The sequence below is a fragment of the Podarcis bocagei genome, assembly GCF_964188305.1.
Source record: "Podarcis bocagei genome assembly, chromosome: 3".
NCBI classification, from domain to species: Eukaryota; Metazoa; Chordata; class Lepidosauria; order Squamata; family Lacertidae; genus Podarcis; species Podarcis bocagei.
In genome coordinates this window covers 33,504,268-33,526,864 of record NC_138127.1, presented here as the reverse complement: position 1 = coordinate 33,526,864, position 22,597 = coordinate 33,504,268, and the positions used below count along the sequence as shown (strand labels likewise).

At 38.6% G+C, this 22,597-nt stretch overlaps 1 protein-coding gene across 1 annotated transcript in view; it reads left to right on the top strand.

Annotated features, from left to right (window-relative positions):
* Window positions 1-22,597, top strand: part of ASCC3 (activating signal cointegrator 1 complex subunit 3) — a 234,161-nt gene that overhangs the window by 136,266 nt on the left and 75,298 nt on the right. The window contains exons 22-33 of the mRNA XM_081186537.1: window positions 188-342; window positions 913-1,011; window positions 1,612-1,780; window positions 4,120-4,340; window positions 4,672-4,757; window positions 5,968-6,134; window positions 6,244-6,389; window positions 6,507-6,627; window positions 8,044-8,186; window positions 20,713-20,850; window positions 20,965-21,085; window positions 22,407-22,539. Of these exons, the coding sequence (XP_081042663.1) occupies window positions 188-342; window positions 913-1,011; window positions 1,612-1,780; window positions 4,120-4,340; window positions 4,672-4,757; window positions 5,968-6,134; window positions 6,244-6,389; window positions 6,507-6,627; window positions 8,044-8,186; window positions 20,713-20,850; window positions 20,965-21,085; window positions 22,407-22,539 (1,699 nt within the window). The remainder of the gene's footprint in view (window positions 1-187; window positions 343-912; window positions 1,012-1,611; window positions 1,781-4,119; window positions 4,341-4,671; window positions 4,758-5,967; window positions 6,135-6,243; window positions 6,390-6,506; window positions 6,628-8,043; window positions 8,187-20,712; window positions 20,851-20,964; window positions 21,086-22,406; window positions 22,540-22,597) is intronic.

Genomic DNA, 22,597 nt, shown 5'->3' with positions numbered 1-22,597 from the left:
TCCTCCTCCTACTGAGTCCCATGTAGCTCAAATGCGACCTGATGACATGGACAGGATCTTGGGCCAAGCAATATTTCTCTCTCTGGGCCAATTTAAAAGTTGTTGTGCGATTGCCTCCTTTCCCCATCACTTCCCTTAGACTTCTAGTAAATGCAGATTTGTTTCAAGTTTTATATTTACTTTGCAGGTCACATGCTTCATCATGTGAATATTGGCTTAAAGGTCAAACAGTGTGTCCATCAAATTCCCTCCATTACAATGGAAGCGACCATCCAGCCAATTACACGCACTGTGCTGAGAGTTAGGTTGAACATCACTTCGGATTTCAAATGGAGCGATCAGGTAAAGATGCCTAAAACGTAAAGCCTGGAGAATTTGCTAAATGAGTTGGAATCCTCTGGGTTTAACTCAACACACAACCAGTTAGCATGAATTTTTTTAAAGTAACTTTTCCTTGCCTATAATTCAGATGATATTGATGTATGGTATATGAATCTTGTATTTCGCTTCACTGAGATCAGAAGCATATTGGTTGTGAAACTTTGCCTCTAAATTGGCATCCATCACACTGAATGTTGCCAACCACATGGGTAAATTTTAAGCAATCCCATGAATCCAGGGAAACTGCAAAGCATAACTTTTTGCAAGAAGCCTACTAAGAAAAAAATCTGTTGGTCCCACACATTCTTGCATGGGGACACCTAAGTAGGAGATAGGAGTCTTTCCTTTCCACACTAAATAGGTTCAAATATGCCTTGCTGATGTTAGGCACAGTGGTATTCTGAGACATTTTACCAACATTTTTTTCATCAGTCGAAATAATGCACCTGCCAGTTTACTTTAATGTGCAGATTGAAAGTCTTAACAGAGCTAGAATAATTTTAATGAGCGTGGATTTTCTTTGTCAACTAGGTACATGGAACAGGTGGAGAGCCCTGGTGGATTTGGGTGGAAGACCCTACCAATGATCATATTTACCATTCAGAATATTTCATTATTCAAAAAAAGCAGGTAAATGTATCCTACACAGCAGTTCAAAGCACATACCACGTAAAGTGGTGGGATAGACTTCCATAAACATCAGTTTAATATAAATGTTGTAATACAATTTTATTAGGTATCCAGTATCTGTCTGAATTTTGTTTTCAGATTCACATGCTAAAATTGGCTTTCTGTGTGATCATTCACTGGCATCACTTTAAAAATAAAATCTAATAAAGGATTTGCCTTTCTGGTGTGTCTGAAAGAACAATTACTTGCAGATGAAAAATCAAATATGTGACGCTACCTTCTATTACAGATGTCAATACAGATTATTACTAGCTACAGTTCCATCAAAAGAAATCACTTAATAAGCAGGAGCCCAATCCTATTGTGTTAAGCCATTTAGTACAGAATCTGTCTCTAAAGCCCAAAGAACCAAAAGAGGAATTGCTTCTCTTCTGTTTTACCGTGTGTTTTATGAATATAAACAGATGCAATAAGCTTGGTTGCTTATGTGTATTTCATTTTTTGCATTTACATGAAAATTCAGAGCAACATAATTTTTGCCATCTGGAGAGTGATTATTGTAGTGTATGTGTGTATTTTTTACATTTATTTTTACCATAGGTCATTGCAAAAGAGACTCAGCTGTTGGTATTCACAATTCCCATTTTTGAACCACTACCATCCCAATACTATATCCGGGCTGTATCTGACAGATGGTTAGGAGCTGAGGCTGTCTGTATCATCAATTTTCAACATCTGATTCTACCAGAAAGACATCCACCTCATACAGGTAACAAAGGAGAGCAGCATTCCTGCACAATCATAGGTCATTTTGATTTCTAAGGCTATCGTTCGTCCTAAAATGATAATATGCAGCATTGTTTATGTTTCTTCCTTCCTCACTTGTTGCTAGTTTAGATTGTCAATACTTTACAGCAGTGAAATCTGTTAGCTAATCTTCAGTGAATCTTTGGAACTTCTCACTTAGCTACAGCAAATTGACTTATGCTTTACAACATTTTTCTCTTAATTGTCTCTGAGCAAAACACTCAGTGGAATTTTCAGTATTTTGTGCCATTAGGAAAAATACATTTTGTCCTTAAAAGAGAGGGATAATATTTTTCCTTCACTATACTGTTTGTTTTATCTAGGAACTAATACAGGGCACTACTTTCACATTATTTTATTCATTCCCCACATTTATTAGTCACAAAATCAAAAACAGGTGGCACATGCATTTGTTTGCTGCTTCTAGGTTTACCAGAGAGATATAACATCAGTGTGCCTATTATTGTATAGACTTCTTTTGTCATCATCCCTGTTTAAAATCCAGTATACTTAGCGTATTCAGAATGTACATGTCTGGAGCTGACAGCTCCCTGTTTTTGCATGTATAAATTCATACGTGCATGGGATGTGTTTAGCCATTGTTGTGCTGCACCTAAGCTGTCTGGCTAAACATGTGTACCCTATTTATCTAATTGACTGATCAATGAGTGCTATTCAGAAGAAACAAAAAGATATTTACACATCAGCAGATAGGGGACCTCCAGGATTTATGGTAATTGACTGCCATTCCCATCTGGTTCCTCTGAAACAATGAAGTGTACAGAGGTCCTGCTAGACAAAGATCAAGAAAAGGCCTTTTCTCCCTCTGACAGATCCCAAGAAATCACAGCATTAGCAGGGAATGATGAAAGAGTTCTGAAATATCTATGAAAAGTATGTTGTGAATATTAAGTCCTGCAGCTTCAGCAGATTTTATGGCTCTCCATCCATACCTTACTGTGAAGCGTCCTAAAAGAGGCACTGAGATCTTGAGCCAAACGTAACTTCAAAGAAAGCATCTGTGTAACAGAATCGATGCGAGTCCTGACTAATTTAATAGGAGTCCAATCCAGTCTTGTTATATACATATCAGAGCTTCAGCTCTCCACAGCTCATAATTGTTTGGCAATCAGATACTTCCAGAATGTTCTATATAATCCTGTTGTTTTCTCTTGAATTTCTCATTGCATTTTAAAAATATAATTGGGATATGGTCTATCCTGATCAACCAATCAAATATTATGTGGTGATTTGTCATTTTTTTACTTTGGCAATAAAGTTAACAAACTGTCTTTGCTTGGACTAATGTTGTGGTCTCAGCTTCACCGCAGCTTGTCCATAGAGTGGGCCCATTCTTTTGAAGTGTTGCTTTCCCCCACTAGATATTAAGAAACTTCTGTTTATTTTGCTTCATTGTAAAGAAATACAGTTTCCCCTGTAACACTAAAACATCAATCCTCTGCCACACGCCTTGCCATGTAGAACAACTTTGAGATTATCATAATTCAGACCTGCACATGTGAATAGATTTTTAGAGGTCCGAATATGGGACCATTGTCCTATTTGTATCATTTTCAGGCATAGGACATAACGGCCATGTTCAGACATGAAGTTAACTATGGTTTAGCATTAAGTGAGTTTTGGGCTTCTACATCGCCTCTCCTCCGGTGGAGTCATGAACAAGACATGGAAAAATTGGGAGAACATTGTAGGGGAACGCATTGGAGCAAGATCCCTCCACTAAGTTTTGGTCAATTCCCCCATTGTAGCCCCTAATAACACAGCCACCACCCCAAAAAAAAACCTATATTGAGAGGGATTTGAGAGGTGCATGGGATTGTAAGGAGAAAGAGAAGTGAAGTAAGTTATGTGAGCTGCCTTCCATTCATGCAAGTACTGAGTTCTGTGCTTTTGTACTATTAAATCCAATTATACATCACTGTTTCTTTTTTCTACTTCTGAATCTCCTCCCCAATCACAGCTGTATTTTAAGATGCTTCTCTTAGTAGAACTGCTACTGTATAAGCAGACACCTGTTTTTTCAGGGCTTTGGGTATCCTTTTCCTCAACCACAGCGTTTTTCTCCATGATTTAATTATAAATGATGGGTTGCATTTACTTTGGTATAGCAGATTTTGATCTAATTTCAATAGGTTTGAAAAGACAATGTGGACAGCATCCTTCACAGTCTGGTTCATATATTATGTGTTTTCCAGGGTTTTTGGTGCTGACATTATAAATGATGCGATGTTCCGTGTTGCAAGCTTAAATATATACTAATCGTAATTCCTCAATTTTTAGAATTACTGGATCTCCAGCCTTTACCTATCACAGCTTTGGGACGTCCTGAGTATGAAGCCCTGTACAAATTCACTCATTTCAACCCAATTCAGACGCAGATATTCCATACACTTTATCACACAGATTGTAATGTTCTTCTTGGAGCTCCCACAGGCTCTGGGAAGACAGTTGCAGCAGAACTGGCTATCTTCAGAATTTTCAACAACTATCCTACATCCAAGGTTTGCAAAAACATTTATTTTCCTGAGAAATGTTCGCTTTTTTATTCTGCTTTTTATTAGTTCTGAACTTGCCATGCAAATGGACAGTGCTATTGTGTAAGAACACTTCTTTCTTATCTGAGTGTGTTCATTAAAAAATGTTTTAACACACTTGTGAAATGGAAAAACCACTACTAAATATGAATATTTTTGTTACCAATGAATGAGAAATGCAAGGAAGTAAACACAATATGTTGTAGTTGTTTTAAATGTTCTTATTAATTATTTTTAAACTTACAATATGTCTGTATGTTCACATTTTTTCTTGCTTCCTTTGGCCTTTGTCTTGCAGGCAGTGTATATTGCTCCCCTGAAAGCTCTCGTGCGAGAGAGAATTGAAGACTGGAAAATTAGAATTGAAGAAAAGCTTGGTAAAAAGTAAGCTTGCTTTTTTAACATGGTCAGAAATAAAACTTTTTTGTAAAAAAAAGAAAGAAAGAAAAGAAAAGCAACAACAATCCTGTAATACCTCATATTCAGATAAAGGTTAGCTTCCATGTCAAGAGAATTGTCAACAGGTAGCATAAAAAAGAAAGTTGTGTGCTTCAGAATTTGTTGTCCTTTGAGAATTCTGCTGTCTTTACAAAACAGCATAACTTGTACGTGACAGTAAAAGTTGTAAAACTTGTAGAGAATAAATTCCTGAAGAGTATTTTTATGAAGAATATTTCTTAAGGCTCAGGATCCTTTCACTATATAACATACATACACACAGGGAGAGAGATAGAGAAAGATCTTAGCCCAGCAGAAACTTCCTATACATTGATCTAGCATTAACTAAGAATCTGTATATATGGGACGTGGGTGGCGCTGTGGGTAAAAGCCTCAGTGCCTAGGACTTGCCGATCGAAAGGTCGGCGGTTCGAATCCCCGCGGCGGGGTGCGCTCCCGTCTTTCGTCCCAGCGCCTGCCAACCTAGCAGTTCGAAAGCACCCCCGGGTGCAAGTAGATAAATAGGGACCGTTTACTGGCCAGATGCAGCTTTGTCACGCTGGCCACGTGACCCGGAAGTGTCTCCGGACAGCGCTGGCCCCCGGCCTCTTAAGTGAGATAGGCGCACAACCCTAGAGTCGGACACGACTGGCCTGTACGGGCAGGGGTACCTTTACCTTTACCTTCTTAAGAATCTGTATATGTGATAAAGGTTCAGATATTATCTACACACATCACACCTTGAAATCACTTTATAATAGGGATGACTTTATAAAAATCATGACTAGGGTAGATAGAAGATCTGCTGCTTTTTCAGCATGGATAAGTAGGGTCCTGGATTAGAATGAATATTGTTTTTCCCTACTGACCTCTGGGCTACCACTTTCATGACAACTCCAGCTTTGATCCTGTCTGTAAAAGGAGCTGCTACAACTAGAATGAAGACTGACTACTTTCCATTTTCAGCTAGGGTGATGGATTAGGAAGTCAGCCTTTGGATCCTATTGTTGATTCATCCCAGTCAGAGACAGCAAAGGGTTTGGGGTTTTCTGCATGTTTATATTAAGGGTTAATGTTATGGCCCTACTGTCTACTCCAAAACGGATATGAATCTGTGTTGTATTGCTTCACAATGACCATTTGACTCCCTTTACAGGGTTGTGGAGTTGACAGGGGATGTGACTCCTGATATGAGGTCAATTGCCCAAGCTGACCTCATTGTTACTACACCAGAGAAGTGGGATGGGGTCAGCAGAAGCTGGCAGAACAGAAGCTATGTTCAAAAAGTTTCCATTCTCATCATAGATGAGATCCATCTGCTAGGTGAGCATCGTTTTCACCATTATTATTGCTGGAATTGAAGTGTGCTCTGGCATTGCGAGTTGAACTTTAAGGAATATTGATGTCTGTTTTCCTTTTCTTCCTTTCCTAGGGGATGAGAGAGGCCCTGTGTTGGAAGTTATTGTGTCTCGTACTAACTTCATCTCATCTCACACAGAAAAGCCTGTCAGAGTTGTTGGTTTGTCGACTGCATTAGCTAATGCCAGGGATCTTGCCGATTGGCTAAATATCAATCAGGTATGCAAAAGACATCAGCGCCAGTTGTTTTTGAGAGGAGTAGCACTCTGGCATTGGTTTGGGGATAAAAACAACCTGAGGCATGAACAGTGAACCATTTATATGTTTTCTCTTTAGATGGGGCTATTCAACTTCAGGCCATCAGTGCGCCCAGTTCCATTGGAAGTACACATTCAGGGCTTCCCAGGCCAGCATTATTGTCCTCGTATGGCTAGCATGAACAAGCCAGCATTTCAGGGTATGCAACCAAAGATACAACTTTATTTTTATGAGTCTGTGATAGACAAATTGTATTATGTGTTGTTGTGTATCTTCTTGGTTTTTGTTTCAGCAGCACTACCCAGCTTCAGGCCTTGTACATTAAAGATGCTAGCACCACACATGTCAGTGGAACTTAAATGTATTTCAAACAGAATAATTGAAATTACTGTTCACATTTGACACTGTGTAAACATTTTTCTATTAATATTTTAAGATTTACAACATAAAACCTTTTGTGGTATTAATTCAGTAAGAGATTTGCTCCTCATGGAAGCATTAAAAATTGCAAACAGAAGTTGCATGTCAAGCTAAGCTTGCATAATTCTGATTTCAGGGCAATAACCATAAACTTCAGAGTTTTCAGTGTGCCCAAATATGTCTCTGTTTTCAATTCTTTATTTTTAAACTGGCAAGCGGGATAGATTTAAGAACCACCTTCATATTTTATTGAAACATGTTCTGTGTACATTCCATAAGGAATATTTATTATATCAATTAAAAAGAAGTCCCCAAATAAATTTTGTGATGTGAACTGCTGTTGATTGTAAGGCGACAGTTGTGAGGTGACTTTTTAGCTGATCTAATTAGCCTTATGACAGAAACTAAGTATTGATTGGGGACTGGAGACCAATCTTGGCAGTTCAGATTATTTACACCTCAAGGAGGAGTATTGTAGAAAAACACTAATGAACAATAAATCTGTCCAGAGCTGTTCAGCTACACCTGTTCCAGAAGCAACAAAAATTCATTAGCTGTCAAGCTTTCTTTAGGCAATAGATATATTGATTTCTATATGAAGACACAATATTTACATTTTCTCCTATCGTACTTATGTGTACATGCATTGGTTTCCATTTGCAGAAATGTTTTGCCATGATTTATCCTAAAATTAAGTGGAACTTCAGAAGACTGCATGAAGGCATAAAATCATTTTATATTCAGCAAATCCTTTAGCATTTAAACAAGTATGTGGTACATATTGATAGTATCTGAAACAGTAGCTTGGTGCTCTTAAAACTTTGGCTGATTGGTCAAATTGCTATAGAAATTTGATTTATAGAGAGGTTTTCTTTACACTTGTTTGATATAATATGGTTGTGAATGTGTCAACATTTTCCTTTATAATCTCCATTTCACAGCCCGTAAAATTTTGTTGCCAGCTGAAACTTTTCATGCTCAGCAAGAAAATACTTAAAAAATAAAACTGGATTGTTTGGCTTGTCTGTTTTGGTATTTGAAGTGCAAAAGCACAACAAAACAATAATAAAAATACCAATTTAAGTCACAGGCAGTTTCCATTCAAATGAATCCATGGCTGATTTAAAGGGATTGTGCAAGCATTGCTGACTAAAGGAAATACATTGCATTGTTCTGAATTTCTGGTTTTCCACAGCTATCAGGAGTCATTCTCCAGCCAAACCAGTTCTTATATTTGTATCATCCAGACGTCAGACTAGACTTACTGCTTTGGAGTTGATTGCTTTTTTGGCAACTGAGGATGATCCAAAACAGTGGCTGAATATGGATGAAAGAGAGGTATACATTTTCTGTTAATTGAATTAGGGGGGTTTCTGGTTTTTCTCTTCTCTTCTCTCCCCTCCCTCCCAATTTCTTTTTACCACCCTTCCATTTTATTTGTTTGCTTTTTTTCTTCAACTTGACATCCCGGCATTCTATCTCACAACAGATCTCAAGGATAGACTAAACTTGCACAGTGTGCTCAACTTCTTCTTCCTTTAGATTCCCTCTTCACTGGGACAGGATGAAATCTTCCTGTAACAAATGAAGCAAGCCAGCATAGCATAGCTGTGATTTAGCAGCTGTGTGCTCCACCTACAAAAACCAAAAGGTAGCAGCAGCTATGGGAGTTCGCTCAATGGGAAGCTGGAATGCCCTGCACTGCAGATGGCTGGGAGAGTTATTCCAGAATTTCTCATTTATATACATTCCAACGCCATCAACATTCCATAAGTCCCTGAAAGCTCACTTGTTCTTTCAGGGCTGCTTTTGGAATGCTTAAATTTTTCCCTTTTATTTTAATTTACAAAGTTACACACTTCTCTGTGCCTAGGGAGTCTCCTGTGTTGGTAAAACTTGCTGCCCTCTTTATTTAGGCGGGGGTGGGTCGTTTGCTTCAAAACTGATGATTTACCTCTGATGCTCCCCAACCTGTCTTCACGTTTCATTGAGTGAAATGTTCTGAGCACCCTATTCTTAATAGTGGTGCACGAAGGGTTAGACTTCAATTACTAGTTAGCTATGTTTTTTGTTGTTCTTAGGTGGCTTATGGTGTGTTACACATGGTACTCTAGAAATCATATTCAATTGGCAAATAGCAACAAATGATTCAGATCACATATTCAGTATGGTCAAATTCTTAAGAATAAATTGTCACTTAACAGTTCCCATTTTGTATTATGAAAATGACCTTGTATCTCTTAGCCGTTTAGCTAAATGTCACATCTTCCCTTGAGCATTCTAAAAATTACAGAGTGTGTCCTTAGATGGTAATGTCTTTAAAATTTTAACTAAAGCAGTGTTAACTATAGCTGTCATCAGTGATTTAATGCAACATTGTTACTGGACATGATTATTTTTAGGAAGGGTGTTTGACCTCCAAAGCCAAAGCATGCTTACTTGGGAGCAAGTCCCTGAGTTAAATGAGGTTTGTTCTTTAATAAGGGCACTTGTGATTGCAAGCTTTGAGTGCTAGAAATGTTGTTGTAAGCAATGGAACTTATGCTGCTTGCTGAGGTTTGGGTTTTAAAGAGACTAAGCAGAAGTATTTATTTAAAAGGTCCACAGACCGTTTGTTTGATTGATAGGATATTAATTTGGGAAATTAAATCAATTTAAGTGGTATTTTTTTTGACAGAATTACAAGCCTGGTAGATGAAGGGAACGCAGTGGATGTAGCCTACCTTGATTTCAGCAAGGCATTTGACAAGGTGCCCCATGATATTCTTGTAAAGAAGCTGGTAAAATGCGGTCTTGACTATGCTACCACTCAGTGGATTTGTAACTGGCTGACTGACCGAACCCAAAGGGTCTCATCAATGGTTCCTCTTCATCCTGGAGAAGAGTGACTAGTGGGGTGCCACAGGGTTCTGTCTTGGGCCTGGTCTTATTCAACATCTTTCTCAACGACTTGGATGATGGACTCAAGGGCATCCTGATCAAATTTGCAGATGACACCAAACTGGGAGGGGTGGCTAACACCCCAGAGGACAGGATCACACTTCAAAACGACCTTGACAGATTAGAGAACTGGGCAAAAACAAACAAAATGAATTTTAACAGGGAGAAATGTAAAGTATTGCACTTGGGCAAAAAAAATGAGAGGCACAAATACAAGATGGGTGACACCTGGCTTGAGAGCAGTACATGTGAAAAGGATCTAGGAGTCTTGGTTGACCACAAACTTGACATGAGCCAACAGTGTGACGCGGCAGCTAAAAAAGCCAATGCAATTCTGGGCTGCATCAATAGGAGTATAGCATCTAGATCAAGGGAAGTAATAGTGCCACTGTATTCTGCTCTGGTCAGACCTCACTTGGAGTACTGTGTCCAGTTCTGGGCACCACAGTTCAAGAAGGACACTGACAAACTGGAACGTGTCCAGAGGAGGGCAACCAAAATGGTCAAAGGCCTGGAAACGATGCCTTATGAGGAACGGCTAAGGGAGCTGGGCATGTTTAGCCTGGAGAAGAGGAGGTTAAGGGGTGATATGATAGCCATGTTCAAATATATAAAAGGATGTCACATAGAGGAGGGAGAAAGGTTGTTTTCTGCTGCTCCAGAGAAGCGGGCACGGAGCAATGGATCCAAACTACAAGAAAGAAGATTCCACCTAAACATTAGGAAGAACTTCCTGACAGTAAGAGCTGTTCGACAGTGGAATTTGCTGCCAAGGAGTGTGGTGGAGTCTCCTTCTTTGGAGGTCTTTAAGCAGAGGCTTGACAACCATATGTCAGGAGTGCTCTGATGGTGTTTCCTGCTTGGCAGGGGGTTGGACTCGATGGCCCTTGTGGTCTCTTCCAACTCTATGATTCTATGATTCTATGTAAAGGTGGTATGCTGTATAATGATGAATGTGGTGTAACTGAAGGAGAATTAATTTGGAGCAGAACATGGGTGGGGAATTCACTGGGTGCGTAAATGGATTGAAGAAGAACCATTTTAGAGCTCCTTTGATTGGAGCAGGAAGGGGACATTTTGCACAAGCTCAGAGACAGTCAGTGCCCGGGGTGTCAGGAATTTTGAGAACATTAGATGCAAGCATATTCTTCCAATTCCAAGGTGTGAAAAAACTGCTCGTCAGCACAACAGCACAAAAATGTTGACAGTTAAGTTTGGCAATTGTGTAAAAGAGGAGGAGGAAAATTGTCAGGAGGATACTTGTGAAGTTAAAACATCCCAGGGGTCCTGTTGCACCATAAAAGCAAATACAATTATTATTGCATAAGCCTTCTGTAAGCCATCATCAGTTGCATGAATTGTGCAGGTGTTGGATATTATTTATGCATGGGTGTACATAAGATAGCACACACTGATACCTAGCATTTCTACTCATAGCACATTTCAGTGCTCATACTGCTTCACGTACTTTCAACATCATCATAATCTTTACAATAGCCCTGTAACCTAGGCCAGTACAGTATTATTTCCACCATGTGCAGGTGGGCTGAAGGGTCCAATTCACATGCAGTGTACAATACATTTTGTGACTGGCCATGCATCCCGTGGGAGCCATTTTGTGGCTGTGGCCATTATATTTTAGTGGGCCTTTCATTCTTATCCACAAAGCAAAGAGAAAACTCGACAAACTCTGTTTCAGTGCTGCTGCTTCCTCCTCTTCAATGAAATCAGCTGAAATACCTGAAGCTACATAAGAGAAAATGAAATAGAACAAAATTGCAAAGAAGATAACGTCAGGTTCACAATGGTTATTACTGATTTGACACCTTAAGTACTTAAGTTTGTATCTCCTGAGTTGCAAGTGATATAGGCCTTTAGGTTTTAACACATTCCTAAGGACAGGAAAAACTACTTGACAGGGTTTACAGTGCATTGGGAGAGCTTCCTTAATATCCAAACATTTTTAATACAGCACACGATCATCTGAATTGTACTGTAGCATAAGCAAGGAGAAAAAGGATTCATTGTGCAGATGTTGTTGATAAGAGAGAGGCTTATGTGATATCTACAGTGGCCATGGAACAGAACTGATGGGGGCAAGATTTTTGAGTTGTGAGCTAATAAAATAGTTTCTGCTTTTGAATAGTTCTTAAAGTAGAGACTACTTAAGGACATTCAATTATCCAAAGGCAGTTAAGATTTAGGAAATGGCTGACAAACCTTCAGAAGAAATGCTAGTCTTAGAAAGATTTTTGAAATGACTGGAAGGATTCTAGAAGCTTTGACATACAAATTCATAGACATCTCTGAAAGTTGGTTGGCTTAAAATCACCTTTTTGACTTTTCATTTATTTAGGTGTTTTGAAGCCAAGTGATCTGCTTTTACCAAATTCTTCTTCAATTACAATTTTAGACCTAAATTATTTTGGCTAAGAGGTGGTTATAGGTGTCTTATTGAACAGATACAAGTTGTTTGGCCCCCATGAAAAGTTTCTACCTTCCACTTTTCCACTGAGCCAGTCCTTAGAAAATCACTGTACGGCAGCAATAAGTCAGGATAAAAACTTTGGCAGGCCAGATGTGGTCTGTAGGCTTTAATGTTTTCTGTTATTGTTCTAAAGTCTCCTCTTCTTCCACCTTGGTTGTGAGAGTTCATGTAAACAATGTTATTGCAGAGCAAATAGATTTGTAGATTCAGTATCTTCTTCAGGACAGACATCATTTGGCATAGTTATTTCAGACTGATGGACAGAACTAAGCTTCCTAAAGCAACATATACATCAGAAGGTTCAGTTTGGTCAGAATCAAGTATACACTTCCAGAGATTATGCTAAATACATTATTCCTGGTAAATGAGCCACCATAGCTGCTAGAGGGCTGTGACAATTTGTGTCCTTGGCTTTTTAGACTTGTCTACCCATGTACTGTCTGAAACCAAAGGGGCACATTGTTTGCCAGATGTGAAATATATTGGCATTATTTTCAGCTCTCCTACCCCACTACAGGTGCTGGGAGCAATTGTAGGAGATGACTAATACTGTCGCTTTTTAAATCCCAGTTGATTAATCCAGGTCAGTTGCCTTTTATTTCATTCTTTCTAAGAAAACTCTTCAGCTGATGATTGTAGACGGAGCTGCCCATTCAACACAAGGCCTGAAACACCTATATGTCATGCTGTCCCATTCTGAGAATATCCTGTGTTGTCTGTTGCCTGCTAGAGCACAAAAGAGAAAGTAAATTGCTAGGTGTGTCACCAGTTTGAGCAGTCCAGGCTATCCTGACAATTTGACAGATATAGCAGAGACAGCCTTATGTAAGTGTTACTCATGTATACCAGCTAGAGTGGAATGGCGCTTTTAGCTTTGCTCCAACATCAGCTCATCTTTCTTAAAGAACTGTGTGTTTTGTGTGACTGTCTTGCCTGTATAAAAAAGCAAATGTGTGAGGTTCTCTTCTGGCGTGAGAGCTTTGTGCCACTGGGCGCGGCCTAGAAATGAGGAGATGCTCACACATTTGCTTTTTGTGTGTCCCCACACTGGTTTGTATTTGTGTTCCCTACACACAAGTAACACATGCTTAGGTCATAGTAACCAAAGCCAGATGCAAGTGAGCAATGTGCTCACAGTACTGAGAACAAACTTCGGTGCCTCACATTCTTACATATTTTTTTTCTCTTTAAAGGGTCTATGACAGTTTCCCTGAAGATTCATGTTTTGAAAGCAATAGTAGTATAGCCTCACTAGACACAGTACAGTGGTGCCTCGCAAGACGAAAAGAATCCATTCTGTGATTCTCTTCGTCTAGCGGTTTCTTCGTCTTGCGAAGCAAGCCCATTGACGCATTAGCGGATTAGCGCTTTTAGCGGCTTTTAGTGGCTTATCTGCTGATCGGATCAGCTGATAAGTGGCTTAGCGGCTTAGAAAAAGGGGGGAAATGGGGAAAAAACCAGCAGGAACTCGCAAGACATTGTCGTCTTGCGAAGCAAGCCCATAGAAAATTCGTTTTGCGAAGCACCTCCAAAACGGAAAACTCTTTCGTCTAGCGAGTTTTCCATCTTGCGAGGCATTCGTCTTGCGGGGCACCACTGTAGTGTGATTTGCTTTGCTTTTAATGTATTTAATCACAAGGTTTAGCTCCTTGTGATTGATCAGTGTAGGTGAAACAAAACACAGGAGATTTATTTATAGGGTGTATGTAACTCCTAAACTGCAAAGAGGGCATCCAACAGATTCAGTCCTGTGTAACGTACAGTATTGTGCCAATTAGGTACCTAGGAAAGATCCTGTTGAAAACAGAAGCTAGTTCCTGTGACAAAAGTAAAAAAGTGCAACATACTAAATTAGTATTTGCTTGAATTTGATTTTCTTTACTATAGTCTGAAATTTTAACAGATGAGACTCATGAGGAGAAGGGAAATCTAGTACTGGTATGTGGCTTTTAAACTACAATTGCAACTTCTTTCCACAGTGTATTTAGTACTGTAAACATCTACAGCTTGTTAAGATTGTACTACAGCTAATTTAATAAAGCTAATGTCGTATCTTTTAAACAATTACACTTAGTAACACTTAGGAAGGCCTCATCCAATTCCTGCTAAGAACATTAAAAAGACGGCCACACGTATTGTGGAAGGCGGTGGAGGCCTTTATAGCTTCTGAACAGGAAACTGATGTGCAGCTGTGAATATGAAGCAAAATGTGTGTGCATGTATACAGAGGAATAGGCTTCCTATATAGATCTAAAAATAGAAGTTTAAAAAACTGCTCTGTTTAGAGAGTGTCAAGAGAGTGTCAAGCATATCCTTTTGCTTCTAACATTCATATCAATAACTTAATATTTTCAATATGAATTTCAAAGAAAGAAAAATAGAGTGGTTTTGAACATGTTGTGACAGCTCTCTCTCTCCAATTTTAGAGGCAATGTTAGGGCAATCTATAGTTTGTGGGTGAAATTTAATGCTGCTTCTCTGTTCACAAAATGTATTTTGATCCATCAGAAAGAGAGAAAGAAAGGCGATTATCTCTCATTGTCCCTTCTGTCTGCAGGCTCTCCACCATCACTTGCTGGAGAGTACCCCAACCCTTTGGAACAGATTTTTTGGGGGTGCAAAGGTCTGCAGTGTGGAGGGAATTTGGGGCAAATAGCCTCCCCTTTTCTTACATTAGTAAATGTCTCTGCTAGATCAAAAGCCATTTCACAAGCAGAATGGCAGCACTGGATTTCACCCAAATATATTTCTTTAATCATTTCTTCTCGGGGTTTTCAATATTCTGAAACAAATACGTTTGGGTGGGATGAAGGCATGCCCTTCCACAAATGGGAAAGCTCTTTCCATTCACAGAAGAGATTCTGATTCAGCAAAGGCTGCCACAACAGAAAGGAGGGAAATAATTTCTGCAGCCCACATCACTGGCTCCTATCTGTTCCACGGGGTCCCCTAATCATTTGGAGCAGCGTTTTGGTGAGCAGAGGAAAAAGAAGATTCGTGGGGGGGGGGGAGGCTCCCTTTCCTTGAGTCAGGAGGTGTCCCTTGAGCAGAACTCCACTCACAGGAAACCTGAAAATCTGTCTTTGTAAAATAATGTCAATTGCTCCTATTTTAAACCCAGTATTTTTTTAGCTAGACTTTCACCTTATTTTTTTAATTTAAAATTAAAACGTTTGTTGTGACTGGGTTGGGACCTTTTCTATGAGTTGACAGATTCAGCAGGAAATTTTTAAAAATACACAATAAATCTCTCTGTATTTTAGAATTCAATTTTTAAAATTCTATTCATTTATATTAGGATTGCGTATGTGTTTCTTGTTTACACGTATTTATCCTGCTTTTCCCCCCGAAGATCTTAGGGCAAGATACGTATTTTATCTTCGCAACAACCCTATAAAGGTAGATTAAAATGAAAAATAGTAACTGGCTGAAAGTCACCCAGGAAGCTTCGTGGCCGAGTGGGGATTTGAGTAGACACCTCCCAGATCAAGCCCCACTCGGTATCCATTGTTGCTGCATGGATGGTGCTTAGAATGAGGCATACCAACATAATGTGTGGGCTGAATCCGTGTAGTGGGGAACCTTTCTCAGGATTTGCAGTGCCTCTTCCTTCTGCAGTGTTGTGCTTTATCATAAAAAAAATGCCATTTAACTTTTAACGCAGCAGCACTTTAACTAAACTCAACATCTGTGCCAGATGTGAAATGTGTAATTATATTTTCTTTTAAAGACTTCATAACTTTCCTGATTCTTTTGTTCAGCCCATCTTTTTTTTTTTACCAGCCATTTCAGACAATCGATAAGCATTATGCAGTGGCATATGGTCTGGGTCTGATGTGCTTTGAAAAGGGTACAGAGTACTAATAATGAGGATTCTGCGAAAATGGGAAAACCAGGGCGGCAGATATGCTTTGAGAAAGTATGGGGTTTTAGCATCTTGAAACAATATATCACACTCAAAGGGACAGAATTGGGCTGCACAATCTGTTAGCTCATTCTTGTCCAATCTGGTCTCCTCCTTTCTTTTGGAGCCAGTGTTGTCATCAACTTGCTGAATTATACCCTGACTGGAATGAATTTCAGACTCAGGGTAATGTATCTACTTAAATGGAATTCTATCTTTCTACGAAAAGCTTTTTAGGTATAATAAATTTTTTAAAATATATTTTTAAACCCTGGTAACGTTAAATTGTTCAGAATTTTACATGTGTGGAAGGAGTGAGAGAGAAAATACAGTGTTTTAGTCTGAGAAAAATCTTGCTGGTGTTGTCATGAGATTTTTTCCCGCAACTTTTTTTTTAAAAAATGTTATTTATGTTACAAAAGGAATCTTAAGTGTATCTTTCAGAGATAACTTTTAAATGGCACATTCATCGTTAAATTATATAACATGAGGGCTATACTTTTTTCGGAATTTGAAAATCAACAGATCACATCAGAGTGGGTTGGATCTCTTTTATTATTAAAATAATAATAACCAGCCCACTTCAAATTAGCAAACCTGAGCGACTGAAAACACAGTTTTCTTGCTGCTTCAAATTAATTTTGATAGCAAATGCATCTGGTAAACGTACTGTGCCTTTTCATGGTTAACACTTGTTCATGCTTTCCAAAGAGCTGTTATGTACGCGTGTTAATGTGTACACATTCCCTTGACAGGTTTTCTTTTGGCAGTGATGTCTTGAGCAAAGCTAGAAAAATCATTAAAGTTTGCTTCATGCTTGAGATGGGCAGTTTGCAAACATCTTGCACTGATAGCCATCTCCGAGGTTTCACGAGAACTATTATCTCAGCATTGTTGATCTGGCAATTGTCCTTCCAGCATTCCTCATGTTTTGTCGTATTTTATAAGGTGAATGGAATATGCATGCAAAAATAGACTCCAGGAAAGTGGTTTTCCAGAAAACAAATTGTCGTTAAGAATTTTTAAAGCTGTGGAATGTGCTTCTGGGTAAAATAGGTGTTTGGAGTTTTTTATTACGCTGATTTATGTGAAAGTGAGGGGGGTCTGCTAAAAATGGCCAAGATTCCCCGCTGCTAGAATGACAGGCTCACAGTGCATATGCCAGCACTCCTGCTAAGGGTCCTTTAGTTTTGCTGTGTTAAATTACACAGCTTTGCAGGTATAGCTAACAGCACGGCAGGACATTGCTTTAGTACAAAGGCAGTGGGCGGATTGGGAGGGGATGAATAACATCATCAGCACAGCAAACTGTAAGAACTTCCTCTGTGAATAAATGTCCAGCAGTGTAATGGGGAGAGATGTTCTGTGCTTAAAACTTTGATAACAACCAGGAGGGGAAGTATAAAGTTGATTGGCCAAAGTAAACAAGAAAACAATTTCATGTTTTTATATTTCTTGGAGGTCTGAGCATTTCACTTGAGCTAGAATAAATAGCACTATAACTACACTGCCGCAGGTCTTGCAACATAAGCCAATGTTAAAAGGGATGTGGCTGATCTGTGCAATGTTCCCTACTTACAAATACAATGAATATATGCACTATGTACACTTGATCCTTTTAAATATCATTGCAAGTCATGTTTCCTCCCAAACAGTGAACCAATTTTTTTAGCTACAAGACCCCAATTGTGAGGCAGGCAGTTTACAATGACTGGCTCCTGGCTCAAAAAGTTGTTTGAAAATCAAAGGTTTTGATTAAACTATCCCATTGATTATGTTGGCTCTTAGACACAAAGCTTATTTTACTTCTTGGAACAGTGATTAGAAGTCTCAAAGGAATTCATACCCCATACACACACACCCCACAAAAAAAAATCAGTTGTTGCTCCTTTACAGAAAACTGAGGGCTCCCTTTATAATCCACTATAAAATAGTGTCTTTGTTTAAGATGTATGTTAAAGACGGCCTCACTTCTTCTACCGTTGCATATATCTCCATGCACTGTATTCATTCATTCTACCCATCCAGTTGAGCTGTAAATATATGATTTCCTTATGTTTCCATCCTATACTCTGGTGCACACATCAAACTTTCATTTTCCAATGATTTACAATAAGCATTTGGGTAGCAGCGCCTATGCTTGGGCTGATCTAGGAGCTTTACTCAGATCATGTAAATTGGCAGCAAGCAGAACCAAAACATCACTTCAGAAAACTGGGTTCCCTGTTTTGCATCATTGTCAGATCATTGTTGTGGGATTTGCATTATATTTGACTCTTTGGGCTTGACAAACTAGTCTAAATAGGTGAGATATGAATAGATGGTATTAATTTTATGAGTTTTGTGAATTAAATAACATTTTGCCATAATTTTACAAGTATACAGTAATATTGGTATTACCTGTTGACCTGATACAAGTTACTATTTACTCAGATTTTAAAAAAGAAAAACATATGTTTTGATGTTCAGAAGTTGTTGGTGTTTATTAAAGGCCCCAAGGTCAGTCCCTGGCACCTCTAGATAAGGCTCAGAAAGACTTGCATCTGAAAACCTGGAGAGCTTCTGCCAGTCAGTGCAGAGATAATACTGGATAGTCCATTGGTTGTACTTGATAGACATGAAAGAATCTTCATGAAAGATTTTATTTCTTTTTTATTGAATTGGGTGTTTTTTGTTAAGTGACAAATAGCAAATAGTATAGCAAGAATAATAGAAGGTACAACATTTCCTTTTACAAAAACAATTTACAGACATCTTTACAAGGTCTATGCTCTTTGAATTAAAGGATTGGTCTCTTACAATAGCAAGGTACCCAACAGTAAATATAGTTCAGCATTTTCTTCTGTTTTATAGTAGCAACATGCAATTAATGGGCTCCTTTTTTCAATGAATTTATCATCAATTTGTCTCCCTCCTCATATTTTGAGAATATGGTTTAGTTTTAACAATTGAACGCTATCCCATACTCTTACGATCTAGTTGTCCAGTATTGGCACATTAATTTTTTTCAACTTAGAATTACCATATGGGCCACTGTTTAAAAGTGTGCCGTTTCTCTGTCTTCTAAAAGAACAAGGTATTTTACGTATCGCAGTATGTAACTGCGCAGTGGTGGAACATTTCCTTTTATATACTTGTTTCTTCTAGTACAGCAATCTGGAAGTGTCTTAGTTGGAGGCATAACCAAAATACATTCAACGTATCTGTGTTGTAGTTTTGCGTCTTCAGCATAGAATATTGATGTAGCTGGCATTAAATACCACCTGGAAAGGAGTGTTATTGGAGACTAATACTAACAGTTAGTTGAACTGTATGGGTGGTGTTAAGCTAGATTTTATTCAGAGTAGATCCACTGAAATTAATGGACCTACCACAGCTGTGCTCATTAATTTCAATGGGTCTTCTCTGAATTAAAGCTAGTTGAATACCACCCTGTGTTTCTATAACTATTTATGAAAGGTTTCTTAAAATGTAAATTTAACTATTATACTGTGTGGCTATTTTAAAAGTCCATGAACTAAAGACCATACCAGTTTCCGTATGCCACTCACATTATTTCCAGACAACACTTCTTATGCTGCCTTGAACAATGTTTCTGAAGCTTGCCCAAGTTTGAGGCAGGTTTTGAGATACCATGGAGGAGTTCTTTCCAAAGAAGGCAATTCAGAACCCACCTTGAGGGTTTTTACATGCACACCTTTGCATCAGTATGCAAATATATACTGCTTGAATAATCCTTTTATAATTTCAAAAGCAGTATGAAACTCATGGGGGTTTGCTTTCTGTAAGTTACCATGTTTTTCTGTGTATAAGACGTCCCCATGTGTAAGACGACCCCTATTTTTTTTAACCCAAAATTAAGAAATTAAATTGCTTAGCTTTTTTGGGGGGTGGGGGAGGTCACTTCCGCCAATCGCTCACCCGCCTGCCCACCACTGCCGATCACTTGCCACAGCCACTGCCAATCGCACACCTCGCTGCAGCCGCCACTTGTCCTCCCACTCACAGCCACCAACAGCCCACCCGCCCACTTGCCGCAGCCGCCAATTGCCTGCCCGCCTCTCCACAACCACCAATCACCTGCCCACTTGCCGCAGCCAATCGCCAGCAGGCCTTGCCGCAGTTACCAATCACCCACCCAATCGCCGCTGCCAATCTCCTGCTTGCTGCTGCCATTAATCGCATGTCCCCCCTCTGCATTCACTATTTGTGTGTAAGCCAACATCCAATTTTTGCCTATTTTTTAAAAGCAAAACGTATCGTCTTATACACAGAAAAATACGGTATTTTAATAATATGTGGAGTGCGTTATAAAGGTGACTATGTGTTTGTATTGCTTATTGCTCCCCTCCCCTTCCTGATGCTTCTCTATTTGCTTGCTTCTGTGAATTCCTTAATGAAGAGACTGACTTTTTCCTTTGTTTACTACTAAGACTGTATAGTATATTGATAAGTATTTACTAATGTCATATTGCTGAGGGGAAATGCTCTGGGAGATTCTTAGATTAATCCTTTTTTTGTTGTTATTGCAGATGAGTGTCATCATAGGAACAATCAGAGAGTCCAATCTCAAACTGACCCTTGCTTTTGGAATAGGCATCCACCATGCTGGCCTGCATGAACGAGACAGAAAAACTGTTGAAGAGTTATTTGTGAATTGCAAAATCCAAGTATGCTTGTTCTGTAATATTATACTAAGATGTTCTTATTCATTTCTTAAACTTCTGTTTACTTCACACAGAGGTCCTTTATATATTTTTAATCTTGTATCTTTTTCTTTTTAGGTCCTTATTGCTACTAGCACGTTAGCCTGGGGTGTCAATTTTCCAGCGCATTTAGTAATTGTTAAAGGGACAGAATTTTATGATGGAAAAACAAGGCGTTATGTTGATTACCCAATTACAGGTATTGTCAGAAATCACAAAACTCTTAGAAAAAATACATGTTATAATTAATATCCATGAACATGGAAGTTAAATATGGAAGCTGAACTAGAGCTGTCATATCTTTTGTTCAGTTTCTTTAGCGATACTACATCACATTCCTTACTACTACATGGTAAACTTTTAGCTGTGCTTTGAGAATACTGAATTGGAATAATTGAGTGGAATTTGATAGCAAAGAACAATATCTGAGAAGAGAGAACAAATTGGGAGGGTATGGTAAAACATATTTTTTAAAGTAGTAGATAGGTAGCCATGTTGGTCTGCCATAGTCAAAATAAAAAAATTCCTTCCAGTAGCACCTTAAAGACCAACTAAGTTAGTTCTTGGTATGAGCTTTCGTGTGCATGCACACTTCTTCAGATACCTTCAGGTACGAAAGCTCATACCAAGAACTAACTTAGTTGGTCTTTAAGGTGCTACTGGAAGGAATTTTCATATTTTTTAAAGTCAGTATTGAACAAACATACCATAAAGTGCTTACAAGCAAATGACATATAGTTTATTAGATATATTATATGGATGAATAATAATCTGATCTTAATTAACTTGCCTTATTTAATCATTTAATCTCAAGACATATGAGAGTAGCCAGGCATTTAGTTTCATTTTCTTACCTGCAGCATTGCAGGTTAGATGGGGAATACTTGTCATTGTTTTGATTTCAGCATTGCTTCATAAAAAAAATTATCAGCATAAAACTACTCAAAGGGGAACAGAGAAGTATATTAGGAGAAGGCCAGTACCTTTACCCTAGGATACCACTGAAAAGAGTATAGGAAACTATGTGAACTGATATAGCTCAGGGGTAGAGTCCATGCTTTGCACACAGATGTGCTATCTCCACTTTAAAAGTATCTCAGATAGCAGAGCTGGGTCTTAAATACAAGGAAATTTCATATATTTGTATGCTAGACTTGTCAGTTTTGTATCAGCCATGTGGAACAAAGGCTATTTGAGGTGAGGCGTCTTGCTAAAGCATTTGGATGGGGCATTTGGGAGCCTTGAAACAAGATTCCCAAACCTCATTTTATTGAGACTTTGCAAAATCAAAGTTCAACTTTCAGATACGTGTGTGTAGCCAGATGTTGCAAATAAACATTAGGGGGAAAATAGTTTCAGTGTAATTTTTCTGGTCCTTTTTCCAGTTTAAATATTCATATATCTTTTAATCAATATTTGTGCTGTTTATAAGGGGGGTGCTATATCTGGACATTTGCCTTAATATAAAAAAACCAGTACTCTACAGTGTGCTGAATGTTGTCATCAATTTACATTTGCAGATGTTCTTCAGATGATGGGACGTGCTGGGAGGCCTCAGTTTGATGATCAAGGAAAAGCAGTGATTCTGGTTCATGACATCAAGAAAGACTTCTACAAAAAATTTCTTTATGAACCTTTCCCAGTAGAATCAAGGTACAAAATAATATTACCACAGTTAATTTGGGGAAACGTGATTCACAAAGGCACTGTA